The 14,673-nt window shown below is 36.2% G+C and overlaps 2 protein-coding genes and 1 non-coding gene across 4 annotated transcripts in view; 2 read left to right on the top strand and 1 right to left on the bottom strand.

The window, feature by feature from the left end:
* The window catches only part of st3gal2 (ST3 beta-galactoside alpha-2,3-sialyltransferase 2), a 52,914-nt gene extending 51,767 nt beyond the window's left edge, over positions 1 to 1,147 (bottom strand). The window contains exon 1 of the mRNA XM_087291889.1: positions 819 to 1,147. The gene's annotated coding sequence lies outside the window, so the exon portion shown is untranslated. The remainder of the gene's footprint in view (positions 1 to 818) is intronic.
* A 3,126-nt stretch (positions 1,148 to 4,273) lies between these two features.
* The window catches only part of sf3b3 (splicing factor 3b, subunit 3), a 34,456-nt gene continuing 24,056 nt past the window's right edge, over positions 4,274 to 14,673 (top strand). The window contains exons 1-8 of one of the 2 annotated variants that reach the window (XR_015514239.1): positions 4,274 to 4,371; positions 5,522 to 5,641; positions 5,777 to 5,932; positions 9,174 to 9,344; positions 9,441 to 9,613; positions 10,885 to 11,026; positions 11,418 to 11,530; positions 11,801 to 11,938. Coding sequence is in view for 1 of the 2 variants with exons in the window: in NM_213503.1 (NP_998668.1) it covers positions 5,572 to 5,641; positions 5,777 to 5,932; positions 9,174 to 9,344; positions 9,441 to 9,613; positions 10,885 to 11,026; positions 11,418 to 11,530; positions 11,801 to 11,938 (963 nt within the window). In the remaining variant the exon portion in view is untranslated. 2 annotated transcript variants of the gene reach the window in all.
* On the top strand, positions 11,266 to 11,346 carry LOC137488389 (small nucleolar RNA SNORD111). Its single transcript, XR_015515567.1, has one exon. It is a non-coding gene; the product is annotated as a small nucleolar RNA SNORD111 (small nucleolar RNA).

Here is a 14,673-nt window from a genome sequence, read left to right as displayed (position 1 = left end):
TCGTATGTGTGAACATACCTGGCAATAAAGCTGATTCTGATTCTTATATGTGCAGTGGATATGTACAATTCAAGATCATTTGTTGCAATGAATATGTGCAATTTTAGTAACAAGTAACTCTCTCTTTAGAAGGATATTATCTATGAAAATGATCTAAATGCACAGGTTATTGAGCAGATAAACATTAGAAATGCTTCTCGATAAATTGTGACCAATTTTTAAAGTCTAGGGTTTATTATTGCGCGACTGATGTTGAAATTTCCCTATAGTGATGCATAGAATGTTTAGTATGTGTTAGTATAGTGTTTCCACTCAGTAACCTTGCACTTTTCCCTGAGAAAAACATGTGTTAGCATCTTTCTGAATAACACACGTCATACTTCACTGAGTTTCCGTCCACATTTTTGGAGTTGGGTTGAGTCTACTTTGAAGAAACCGCATAAGGATGAGACAAAGGCTTGATTAGGTCACCCCGTCACATCAACCCCAAGAAAATCCTTTACTACCCCTCTCTTTCTTTCCTGTATCTAAGCAACGCTGGCAGATCGGTAAGGGTGGGTTCAGAGTGGAATGAGACCCTCACATCAATGAGAGATGTTTTTTGGACACAAAGCCACGGGTCCCCCCTCTTGAGTGCTTCTATATGCATGATGCGGGTCAGGGACCACTCGAGCTACACAAATCTGACACTGCTTTCAAAATAAACAAAGAAAGGGGTGAGACGTTAATGGAGTGAAAGCCACATCAGCACAGTCCACAACAGGTTACTTCAATGACCACAAATGACAAAATTCAGTGATTCTCGTGCTTTTCCATACCTTGCAAAGCCTCTTAGGATGCACAGCCCTCCGTCATGATGTTGGGGCAGTTTCTGGATGTAAAGACAGCCACTTCACCCCCTCTCTGGAATGTAAATTTCTGCAGACTGTTGTAGATGTTGCACTAAATGAGCAGCATTCAGCCTCCATATGATTATTCAGATCAATTCCTCGTCGGTGGTCGTTCCCAGCGTCCTCACACTATGCTGATGCAGATGTGCAGTAGGGCTTTGTCCTGCTGCCTGCTATTTATCGTCTCTAAGCCCTTGGATAAAATGCAACAATGTAATTCTCACCATGCTGCGTGCAGTCCGTGTGTGTGTGACTGTGAGTGTATGTGTGCTGCCCCCCCTTTAACAAGATACCCTCACCCCGTATTCTCCAATCGCGTTTTATGTCTAGTGGGATATGTAGTTCTTTTAATTATGTGCAAGTGAACTGCGAGCCGTTGTTTCACCTGAGCACTTACTCCAGTGATGTGTGTAATGGATTTGTCTTATGCATATATATAGGCAAGAACTGAAAAGTGCTGTGAATTTGGTGTCAGGTGTCGCTTGTGAGTCCGCTGCCTTTTTGTACTACATTTCCCATGATGCATTTGTAACAGATGGAATTCACGGCAGACCGCTAAGTGCTGTGATTGAGGATGCTCGGGGAATAACTATCATACATACAAACTGTACGTAGCGGATGCTATGTTTCTCTCTTTGTAGATATGTATAAATGCTTTATATGAATTAAATGTCGGTTCAAATAGCCAGTTAGTTATAGTTAGTTTTACATAGATTTTCGTGTAATCGTATCATTAATTTCTTTTAATATTAAAATGCGGCATCAATAGTTTTCAGACTGTTATTCTTCATAATGGTTTACATACGTGGCATGAAAATTTGAGTATTCCTCAATATGCATTCTAATTGATGTGCTACTGCCGCCATGTGGATTTATGTATAAATATATTGAATTGATATACACCGTTCAAAAATATTAAACCCCCTTTAAATTTTAGTTTTTTATGAAATATTCCTCAAATTATGTTTAACAGAGCAAGAAAATTTTCACAGTATGTCTGATAATATTTTTCTTCTGGAAAAAGTCTTATTTGTTTTATTGCAGCTAAAATAAAAGCAGTTTTAACCATTTTAAGGTCAAAATTATTAGCACATTTAAGCTATAAATATTTGTTTGATAGTCTACAGAACAAACCATCGTTATACAATAACTTGCCTAATTACCCTAACCTGCCTAGTTAACCTAGTTAACCTAAGCCTTTAAATGTCACTTTACGCTGTATAGAAATGTCTTAAAAAATATCTAGTCAAATATTATTTACTGTCATCATGGCAAAGATAAAATAAATGATCAGAAATTAGTTATTAAAACTATTATATTTAGAAAAGTGTTGAAAAAATTCTTCTGTCCATTAAACAGAAATTATTGGATTTCTTGGAAAAACAGGATAATAATTCAGGAGGCTAATAATTCAGACTTCTGATCTATCTACCTATCTACCTACCTGTCTGTCAGTCTGTCTGTCTATATATATATATATATATATATATATATATATATATATATATATATATATATATATATATATATATATACAATTGAAGGTCAGAAATATTAAACCCCCTTTGAATATTTTTTTCTTTTTTAAATATTTCCCAAATGATGATTAACAGAGCAAGGAAATTTTCACAGTATGTCTTTTCCCTTCAGGGGAAAGTCTTATTTGTTTTATTTAAGCTAGAATAAAAACAGTTTTTAATTTTTATGCCAGGTAATTCAGTTATACATATATATATATATATATATATATATATATATATATATATATATATATATATATATATATATATATATATATATATATATATATATATATATATATATATACACACACACTCACACTACAAGTCAAAAGTTTGGGGTCAGTTTATTTATTTTTTAATTATTAAATTTACATAATAATTTAAAGACAAGGTGATGCGGTGGCACACTAGGTAGTGCTGTCACCTCTCAGCAATAAGGTTGCTGGTTCGAGCCTCGGCTGGGTCAGTTAGCTTTTCTGTGTGGAGTTTGCATGTTCTCCCTGCGTTTACTTGGCTTTCCTCTGGGTGCTCCGGTTTCCCCCACAGTCCAAAGACATGCGGTATAGGTGAATAGGGTGAGCTAAAAAAACTTCCATATAGTGTGTGTGTGAATGAGAGTGTATGGGTGTTTCCCAGTGATGGGTTGAGGCTGGAAGGGCATCCGCTGCGTAAAACATATGCTATAAGTTCGCGGTTCATTCCGCTGTGGCGACCCCAGATTAATAAAGGGACTAAGCTTAAAAGAAAATTAATGAATTTAAAGACTATTATTTTGTTCATCAACTCAAAACAATAACAGAAATAACCAAATAATATGCCACCCTCATTTAATTGCAATAAATGAATAAATAAATAAATTTAACTTAACTTTAACTTAACATAATTTTCCCTTATCACACCATTATTTAGCTATGAAATATCAAAATAGCATTAAAATATTGTTTAAAAACTTTGACAAGTGAAAGATAATTTAACTAAATAGTTTCTTTGGTCATAAATAGAGATGGTGATATATAAATTATGTCACTGTTTTACACTGTAATGGAAAGAATGAAGCAATATTTGCCTTTAACGGTGCGGTAATATTCTGGGATTTCCACAGGCACAGCACACACGGGTTTGTTTTTGTGAATTATGGGGACGTTACATAGGTTTCCAAATGCATTCTTTGGCATACTCATGTCATACACATCTGTGTCCTGATGTCATACATACGCGCGCGTGCGCAGAGAGAGAGAGAGAGAGAGAGAGAGAGAGAGAGAGAGAGAGAGAGCGCACTTGTTTAAACCACATAAAGCACAATTGTTTAATTTCTTTTGAAAGAAAACATGCAGTTTGTTGAACAATACGTTTATTATTGTGATTGTATGTTTCATGTATGTTGGACATGTTTTTTCTGTCACTTAACGTTTAAATTAGTCAAGTCCCTACTGAAAGAAAACAGCTAAAACCAGCCTAGGGTGCATGGTTGGCTGGTCAACCAGGCTGGTTTTAGAGGGGTTTTTTCCACTTTCAGGCTGGTTTCCAGCCATTTCCAGCCTGGTCTTAGCTGGTCAGGCTGGGAGATGACCAACTAAATCAACTTGACCAGCCTAGCCAGACTGGGAGCCCAGCCAAAACCAGCCAACCAGCTTAGGCTGGTTTAAGCTGTTTTTTCAGCAGGGTATAAGAAAAAAAATATGTTTATTTTAACCACATTCTTAAGGAATTAATAACATAACAATCAATAAAAAAGACATTTAAAAATTAATACACTAAAATGTTTTTTTTAACTAAACTTAGTTGTCTGTTGTCGATCTTTTTACTCAGGCACATGTTCGGACAGTACTGATGTGCGCCAACAGAACTGCGAGGCCCTCTGTCGTTCCAGCGCCGTTTGAAATAACGAGCGATCAGGCCAATGAAAAATAAAAGTTTCTCATCTGATTGAAATCTACAACATCCTGGTTGCTATTTCGGTAAATTATTTTCATACAGTTCGCGGATAATCCATATTTCTTTGTCATTGTAAAATTTGTATCCATAATCGACAGTTTAAACCATTTTTTTGAATATAAAGTTTGTTAGCCGGCTGGCTAATGATGAATGGACCATTCACTAAAGCTTGTCAAATCCAGTGCTGTTATCAGTAAATTATTATTTAAATATAATTTACATTAAGGAAAAATATAGTGAAACTTATTTAGCGAATTTATTTATGCATGTAACTCGACGAACTGTCTAAATAGACACTTTGCTGTTAGCTTTCTCTGTGCAGTCATTAGCTTTGTCTTTTCCTGGTTAACTAGCGAAGAGACTAATTGTTTGCTGTAAACTGCTTGAAATTCGTCCTATTCAATATTTCATAGTTTTCACTTAACAAAGTTGGCCTTGTAGGTCTTCTCTGAAAACTATTAGTAACAGTTAGCACATCCGACGTTATAAATGTGACCTTTACAGTAAAAACCTAAAACATAAATTGACAGAGAAACTAAGTATAATGTTATGTAAACGAAACATCTGTTTGTATTTTCCAAAACGACTAACCACAGAGTTATGAGATCAGAAAAATATCCGTAAACTTTTTTTGTTCTAAATAAAATAAACATGCATAATGGATGTGACAGTGAGTTTACAGGATACAACATACTTTGTAGAAATACTGTGAATTAAACTGCACAACCCCAAAGAAACAATGCTAATTACATGGAGAAGAGCTGGTTCCCTATAGAACTACAGTGGTTGATTTCATTTTATTTGACATTTTTGCATTTATGAGGAAAAGGCTTTATAGATGTGTCTCTTCTCTGTTATAGATGTCACAGATGTGAAATTGCCACTTTTGTGACTTTGGCAAATTAAATATAATTGTTTAAAAACATTGACAGAGACATTTTTCAGTAATTCTGCAGTGCTGTAAAATACAAGGCTACACTAAAATCATTGAAAGTTATTTCGGTGAAAACTATATTTTATCTTGGTAAGGCTGACATTTGCATGGAATTGCTCAGCTATTCGTTGATTTAAGTGCGACTTTTCTATGCTACATAAATGAATTAACTAAGTAGTTGTTGTCGTCATCATCGTTCCCATAGTGTATTTGTTTGTTTATTTTGTTATGTTTTGCAGGTGCTGCTTTAGCTCTTTGTCCTGAGCCTGAAGGTCCAGTGACAGCAGCCATGTTTCTGTACAACATCACCCTGCAAAGGGCAACTGGCATCTCGCATGCCATCCATGGAAACTTCTCAGGTATGCCACAGGAACACCATATCCTGGACAATTTCTTGATAGTGGCGTGCTTAATCTGTAGTGACATTGTAATTACATAACCAAACATGAAGATAGCATGAAGATAAAATACTAGTGCTTTTCCCTGTTTATTAGGAACCAAGCAGCAGGAGATTGTTGTTTCTCGAGGAAAAATTCTGGAGCTGCTGCGTCCTGATGCCAACACCGGGAAAGTTCACACACTGCTCACTATGGAGGTGTTTGGTGTCGTCCGCTCACTCATGGCCTTCAGGTTGACGGGTGGAACTAAAGGTTAGCAAGTTTGTCTAATTGTGGCACACATTAAAGAGCCCATATTATACATGAAATAGGGTCATATCTTGGTTGTAAGGGTCTCCAACAACAGTCTAATATGCATGCAAGGTCAAAAAACACTTTCATGGTCTTATAATCTGCATTTATTTTTACCTAATTATCCCAGCGACTCCCGTATGAATCGTCCAGTGATTCATTTGTTCCCAAACCCCTCCTTAGCGCGAAGCTAATCTGCGCTGATTGGACCGATGACAGTCTGTCGCGATTGGTCGACTGCCTTCAGTCAGAGAGTGAAATGGCCAATAGCCAATCAGCAATATAAAAAGTAATCACAGTTCATACACGCTCGATAGTGTAGGCGTGGATTTTAGCTGCCACACACACACCTCCGGACGACAACGCTCCCGCTTCCGCCCGCACCCGCCAGGTTTTAGCCTGAGAACCCGCTCCGTTTTCTGCCCGCCGCGCCTGATCCCGCTAGAGCGGGGGAGAACATTCATCCAGCTATACAGTCCAGACAGCCAAGCTGTCTGTATAAACACACACACAGCACCAAGCACACAAAGCTCGTTCTCTCTCTCTCTCTCTCTCTCTCTCTCTCTCTCTCTCTCTCTCTCTCTCTCTCTCTCTCTCTCTCTCTCTCTCTCTCTCTCTCTCTCTCTCTCTCTCTCTCGTTCTCTCTCTCTCTCTCTCTCTCTCTCTCTCTCTCTCTCTCTCTCTCTCTCTCTCTCTCGTTCTCTCTCTCTCTCTCTCTCTCTCTCTCTCTCTCTCTCATACGCGCGCGTGCTCACTAACACACACACAAGCACCAAGCAGACTCTCTCTTTCTCATTTGCATAGCAATATCCGTGATATTGCTAGACAGCCCGCTCCCGTCCCAAATTAAACCCGTTACCGACCGCTCCCGCGATTTATTCCCGCGGCTGTCCCCGCGCCAGATTTTTGCGGCGCGGGAATAAATTTCCAAATAAATCGTGGGAGCAGAACTCTAGCACGGAGCTCCATAAACAAAGCAGCACGCATCAAGTTTTTAACGTGACTTTGCACGCGATAAGAGAATATAGAGTTAACCTGATATAGTACACGCGGTTACAAGTAACAAATCACAACTAAATACATTTGCAAGCTAGAGTCAACGAGGCAACAACTTTAACCGCACGTACTTACACTTGAGAAATGGAAGAAACCCATCCTGACGTCAGTCAGTAAGTTACTCTTTACTGATTCTTCCTTTAACAAACTCAGATGAAGTATTCTTTGTAGCATGTAGCTTCTAGAAGTTTCCAACTGCTTGGCTATAATGCTGAGGTTTCATGTTTGGGTAGAGACTCAATATATCCATCTGCAGTGTGACTTCAATCGACCGGCATGTTTGTGTGCGTGCGTGTGTGTGTGTGTGTCTGGGTTTCTGCGTCAGAGGGCGAGGCCTCAGGTTTGAAATCTCCCGGGTTTGCGCGTGCACGTGAATAACTTGGTTTCGTTCGTACGTCATGGCGAAACACCTAATGACTCGGTATCAAGGCGACTCGTTTGAAGCACTATGAGTCGACTCTTTTATAGATGAATCAACCATTTAAACACTGTACTCTTACAGATTTAAGCCTTAGCTGGATACTTCACTTCACTTAGAGCTGTGTTACACACTACATGCAGGGGAATTTTCAAAAACCCATAATATGGGCTCTTTAACAGGAGTTCTCAAGATCTTAAAGTTTAAATAATTATAATAATAAATAAAGGTGTGACATTACATTTTGCATGCACTGCAACAGACAAATAAACAATCAACCTTTGTTTTTCCGATTCAGATATCATTGAATCAAGATGTGTTTAATTCTGATTCTAAACAAAGAAATTAAATGTTGCTTTTTTTAAATTTCTAAATGTGATTGTATTTATATATTTATTTATTATATATTACTATATAATATCTAATTATATATTATTTATATATTACTTTTTTATTTTATTTTATTTTTTTTATTAGGTTCATTTTAGCTCAGATAATAAAATGTACATAATATTAATACATATTTATATGTACGGATACAATTCACCAAACAAGAAATTATCAGGAAAACATAATTATACACTAAATAAGTATGTAAATAATAAGGTAAAATACCACATATACAGTATGCAAAAATATACACACATAAAATAACAAAAATTAGAATAATAAAAATTTTAAAATCACAAAGAAAAAAAGCATTTAAGAAATAGGTGTCTACTTAAAAAAAAGTTAGAAAAGGGCTCTGAACTTTCTGGGACTGTTTTGGTTTTTGTTTTATTGTGAACTGAATCTTTTCCATTCTAAGAGCCTGTAGGAAATCAAAAACCCATTGCCGATTAGAAGGGGGAGCTGCTGACTTGCCATTCATAAGAATAAGTCATCTAGCCAGTAAAGTTGCAAAGGCTACACTATCAGCTAAAGGCTGAGTGATAAATCAAATTGCTATTTTAAGTGTTGCGATTAGTGAATCGCAAGAGGCTGCGATTTTGAAATATATATGTAATATTTAATTTCCTCACCCCCGAGGAAATGTGACTGCCCTCTGTGTGCGACTGTCTTTCAAGCCAATTGAGTGAGCACATTTTTGCTATGCCTAATCAGAATTGCACTACTGAACTTTGCGGTACGCCAATAATAAAAAAAAGAAAGCAAATAAGAAAATGCAGACAAGTAGTATGATGGTGTCTGCTGTTTCAGAAGTATTATTAATAAATTCGTATGAAAGAAAAAACAGCATTGGTAATATGGGAATATTTTGGTTTCAAAGTCACAGACACCAAACAAAAACGGGTCATTTTTAAGAGCTGTCGCAGAATTGTTGCCACGACTTGCAGATTATTGAGCTGAAGCTTCACTACAAAATAAAATCGCAAAATCTGTCAAAAAAATCACAATTAGATATTTTCACCAAATCGCACAGCCCTATATTAGCCTATAATGAATTTAATTCAACATATTCTGGCAGGATTCCAAACAGTGCCGTTAAGGGATTTGGGTCTATTGATAATGAAAAAACTGCAGAAAAATACCTGAAGCCTTTCCCCCAAAAATCAGACAATACTTTTTGTAGTGTGAACTGAAGGTACAGTCAGTTCTTTCTACGTTTTTTGTAGATTTGGTTAATCTTAAAGCTGTTTTATTCAATATAATTTTTCAAATGTATATCATTTAAAAATATAATGGAGATCAGTATTTTATACTTTGGAATTTGGATTTGATTTTTAGACTACGTTGTGGTGGGCAGTGACTCTGGTCGTATTGTGATCCTGGAGTACCATCCTTCCAAGAACATGTTTGAAAAGATCCACCAGGAGACCTTTGGCAAGAGTGGCTGCAGACGCATTGTGCCTGGGCAGTTTCTTGCTGTTGATCCTAAGGGAAGAGCTGTAATGATAGGTAAAACTATCTGTGTGTAGTGAAGTCTGCAGTACTTTTTTTTTTTTTTAAGTAGCCCAATCTCCCATTCTTACTCTTCACCTTTCATTTTTCCAGGTGCCACAGAGAAACAGAAGTTGGTTTACATCCTGAATAGAGATGCAGCAGCTCGCCTTACCATCTCCTCCCCTCTAGAGGCTCACAAGGCTAATACACTTGTCTACCATGTGGTTGGTGTGGACGTGGGCTTTGAGAACCCCATGTTTGCCTGCCTGGAGATGGACTATGAGGTCAGTGTTGTTATTAATAAACCTAGTGCTTTGTGTTGTAGGCTGAGCAAAGATTCCAAGTGGGGCACAAAATGACTTCAGATCAGTATTGTCAAATCGTGCAGAAATGTTAAAAATCTAATATTTGGGCACATACTTAAACATCTGATTGGTAAATAGTGGTAAACCAATAACTTTCATGGCCAATTACCATCATATCTGTTAAATACATGGACACAATAGCCAATCAGCAGTGTTTTAAGAGTGCACTCTATTGTTAGTGGGAAATGAGACGTTTTTTTAAATTTAAACACCAATTGGTATCAAAGTCAATATTTTTGACAACTCTAATAAAAATAATTTAAGTTATAATATTAATGGTTTAAGTAAAAGAGATGAATCATCAGGGTGTCTGCGGGGTCTTAATGTCCTTACTTTCAAAAACAAAACTTAAGACCTCAAAGTCTTAAATTCATTGAAATTATGAATCATGGGTCTTAAATAATTGTAAACATTTTGTAATTTCTTTTGTCCATAAAAAGCTACACAATCAGGTCAACATGCATTCAATCACCAACAGTCCAGCTCAATAGAGCTTTTAATAAAACTCTATTTACCAATATGGTTTAAATATCGTCCTTACAAAAATGTTTGTTTAAAAGTTCTCTGTGTATTTATAGTCCATATATGGTAAGGACACTGGACACCTGGACTGACTGTTTTGCATAGATTTAGTTAATTATAGTTTTTAAAAAGAAATAATAAAAAAAGTCCAGCATAAGTCTAAAATTTAATTCATAATGGTCTTAAATTTGACTTTGTGAAATGTGTAGAAACCATGATAATGATGTGGGTGTAATTCATCCAAAAGCCATTTTTCTTTTGTTGAACACAAAATAAGAATTTTTTTTTGAAGATTGTTAATTGTAGGTTGACATTGAAAATACCCCAGCATTCTGTAGAATGTTTTATTTTGTGTTCAACAAAAAAAAAGGTTTGAGTTGTGAGTAAAAAGTAAGAAAAATCTTACTTTGTTTTGTGAATTTATTTATTTTTAAAAAATCTAGTCTGAAATAAAGTTAATTCAAGATGAAAACTGAAAATTACTTTTTTTTTGGTAATTGAATAAAACACAGCTCTTAACTTCTAGTAACACTTATGAATTAGTTATTATCTGTCTATTTGTTTGTGGTCAGTGCTGTGATATTTACAAAAAAACTGTTTGTAGTTTTACAAATACCCTTAGTTGAATGAAGTATGTGGCTAACCAATAGCTGTAAATGGTTTTGCAGGAAGCAGATAATGATCCCACTGGAGAAGCAGCAGCAAACACACAGCAGACTTTGACCTTCTATGAGTTGGACTTGGGTCTCAACCATGTGGTTCGCAAGTACAGCGAGGCTCTGGAGGAACATGGCAACTTCCTCATCACAGGTTCTGAACTTTCAGAATGTCAAAATAGATTGTGCTAAATGGGGATTTACAAGATTCCATGTTGCAATAACCTTAGCAGAGCTCTTCTGTCATTCAGCACTTGGTCTCCTGTAAATATGTAAGGTTTTTATATTAATTAAGTGTCAGTAAATGCTATTATAATGTAAAATTTATTTTATAAACTTTAAGAAGCATCTGAAAGAAAAGTTGTAGATTGCAAGTAATGTTTTATTACTGTGCTGTCAAAATGATGAATATCTTCATGTCTCTTCTCTGACTGTTTGGTGGAGAGATTGTCTTGATATCTGATTTTCATGCATACATAAAGAACTTTTTTTCTTTCAGAGGATTGAATTTGTGTTAATTAGACTTCTCTCCATGTGTATTGTAGTTCCCGGTGGTTCGGATGGTCCCAGTGGTGTGCTCATTTGTTCTGAGAATTATATCACCTACAAAAATTTCGGTGACCAGCCAGACATCCGTTGCCCAATCCCACGCAGGAGGGTGAGTTACTTTATTTATTTATTTTTATTATTATTATTTTTAAGAGCACCATACACTAATCATTGCTTTGAGGTTCTTAGTAATGAAATGATGAGCTTTTCATGTCTCTTCTCTGACTATTTGACTGGAGACGCATAAAGACCTCTGATCATAATATTCCTTTTTGCATTCCGATGGTTGTTTAGTTTCTAGTCATTGTGTTTGCAGAATAAATTAAACGCAGATGTGAGATGTAACCACAGCGCCTTTCTCTTTTTCCACATCTTTCAGAATGACCTGGATGACCCTGAGCGAGGCATGATCTTTGTCTGCTCTGCCACCCACAAGACCAAATCTATGTTTTTCTTTTTAGCCCAGACTGAACAGGGCGACATCTTTAAGGTTACACTGGAAACCGATGAGGAAATGGTGAGTGCGGCCTAATGACCTATTTGTCACCTGTTCATTTACTTTATGGTTGTACAGAGTTTCAATCATGTTTGCTTTTAAACTTATGTAGTTGTGCTACATTCTATTTAAAGGGATAGTTCACCCAAAATCTGAAAATTCTGTCCTCATTTACTCACCCTTTACTTGTTTCTTTCCTCTAATAAACACAAAATAAGCTATTTTGGAAATCTTGGAAACCTGTAACCATTGACTTATAGTAGTTGTTTTTCCCACTTTGGAAGGCAGTGGCTACAGGTTTTCAGCTTTTTTCCCCCCAAAGTATCTTTTGTGTTCAACAGAAGAAAGAAAGTCATAGATTTGAAGCTACCTAATGGTGAGTACTTTTTCATTTCTGGGTGAATTATCTCTAACGTGGAAAGTTAGAACTCTGTCCTACTTGGAAAAAGTGCAATAAAACTTTAGTTAGAGGTGGATCTGGAAACTTTCAGCCTAGGCTTTAAACAAGTGTGGGTGTGTGGCATCACCTGAATACACAATTAATGCTAAACATTTACTTTTAAGCAAATAAAGTGTGTTGAAAATTTATTGTCCCAATGCTATATTATCAGAAACTTTATTTGCAGAGAAAGGTGTGTAAAAGTCAATATAGAAAATTCACATTATTTGCATTCTGGCAAAATAAGCAACTTTAAATGTAATGCAGCAGAGTGCTTCTGAGTAATTGATTGATGTTATATGATGTGGGGTCTTTCCAATTAACTGTAGAAAAATTTTAAATGCTGGAAAATTATATGGTATATATTAGAGGTGTGAACATACACTGGTCTCACGGTTTGGTTAAGATTATCATGCCATCGATATCACAGTGCATTGACGATGCTTTCCATATACAGTAAATATTTTTATATTTATATGTTATTTGTAATACAAATTTGTCCTTTAATACAGTAGTCCCCAACCTTTTTCTAGCTGTGGACTGGTCAACACTTGACAATTTTACTGCGGACCGGGGGGGGTTGAAATAATGTACTCATGTGTACTCATGTGGAACTTTATTAGCTCATTGCTCCAACATTACAATGCTATTATAACATTAGAAAGTAATAACTTCATTAACACATTGCTCCAACAATATAACATATATTATAACATCAAAAACTATCCATAACGCTAAATCAATGGGAGCCCTGAGCTTGTTTCTTTGCAACAAGATGGTCCCATCTAGGGGTGTAAGTATGTATCCTTTGAAGGTGTGTATGTGTGAACAGGGCCTTTTTAAAAATACTTTTAAATTCGTTCTGGCTATTTTCCGGAAAGAGAAGTTGTAACATTACCAGTAATTTGCCGGAATACTGCGCTGTGTAAATGCAGAAGGAAGATTGACCGGTACCGGTCCACAGCCCGGAGGTTGGGGACCACTGCTTTTAATACAAACAGTCAAATATATAAACTGTACCTTTAAAAACTCAAGTACATGCACAGAACAACATGAGCATTTATAGAAAATAAACAAATATAAATATCCAGCTCGCTTTTTGAGTCCTGTCTAGCGAGTTCTTTCTTACACCCCTGTGATTGGTCACATGCTCAAAAGAAAAGGCTGCGATTTGCTCTAACGCTTTTGCGCTGTTCACCGATAAATGACACTAATAAACAGCAGGAGCGATCACAGCTGATCCATGATAGTCGTGGTGGAGAAAACTAGCTATGCTAATATCCACAAGTACTGCTTTAACAGCCGAGAGGAAAGGAAAAGTCATGCCAGCAGGTCAAATGAGACAGTGAGAGTTCACTTCCCTTTTCTGTATGCCGAGTTTTTACGTTTTTAGGTAGTTGGAGTGTTGTAAATACCCGCGCTAGCCTCCCTTGCCATAGTAAACTACGGCGACATAGAACATTTATTTATTTTGCCATGTGTGTTAGAAATGCCCAATGTATATTGATGCGCTGAAATCAAATATATTTAAAACAAAAGATTTTCTACTGTTTCCAAGATAGCTGTTTGTTTGTGCATCAGTAACACTTATTGGTTTGATCTTTTGGTCACTTATCATTGGCACTGCTAATGGCAAAGATTTTTCTTTTCCTCTTCAACTGCTGACAAAGAGTTTGTTCTCATCTTAAAATTAGCAGCTCAAATATAGGCGACAGGCTGTCTTAAACATAGTGGTCGTATGATGCATAATTTCCTTCACCACAAACACTGTAGCAGTTCTTCTGCAGCTTTCACACAATAGACAGAATCACCTCTCACTTTGGCTAAACACAAATGTGCCCCTTTTGACAGTCAAACATGGACAAACAAATACACGCACATTTAATTCAAGTTCAAAAGTCTTGTCATAACCCCAGTAACACTATAAAGGGTTAATAGTTACAGGACCCAGAATACATCCATATTTATCTATGTCTATATATGGCTATACTTAGAATCTGCCTAATAAAAAAACTTGATTTAATTGCTGAATATTTTATCCTGATATATGATATTATGTTATTGACCTAAGCTTGCAAAAAAATATTTTAACTGGTATAATAAGCCAAAATACTTGTGGTATTGCTTATTGTATATACATGTTCTGAGTAATTGCAAATAATAATGTACAATGTATCAGAATAATAATGTGCAATAGGTAGTACTTTACAAGAAATTCTTATTGGTAAACTGTAGTGCATTAAGATGAACCAGGGTGTCTGCAGGGTTTTAAAAGGTAGTTAAAGGTAGTAAATGAAATTAGCCAAAATTAAGGCTA

Source organism: Danio rerio, chromosome 18 (genome assembly GCF_052040795.2).
Source record: "Danio rerio strain M-AB ecotype USA chromosome 18, GRCz13ab, whole genome shotgun sequence".
Lineage (NCBI taxonomy): Eukaryota > Metazoa > Chordata > Actinopteri > Cypriniformes > Danionidae > Danio > Danio rerio.
The sequence above is the reverse complement of the archived record's forward strand: the minus strand, read 5'-3'. Positions and strand labels throughout refer to the sequence as shown.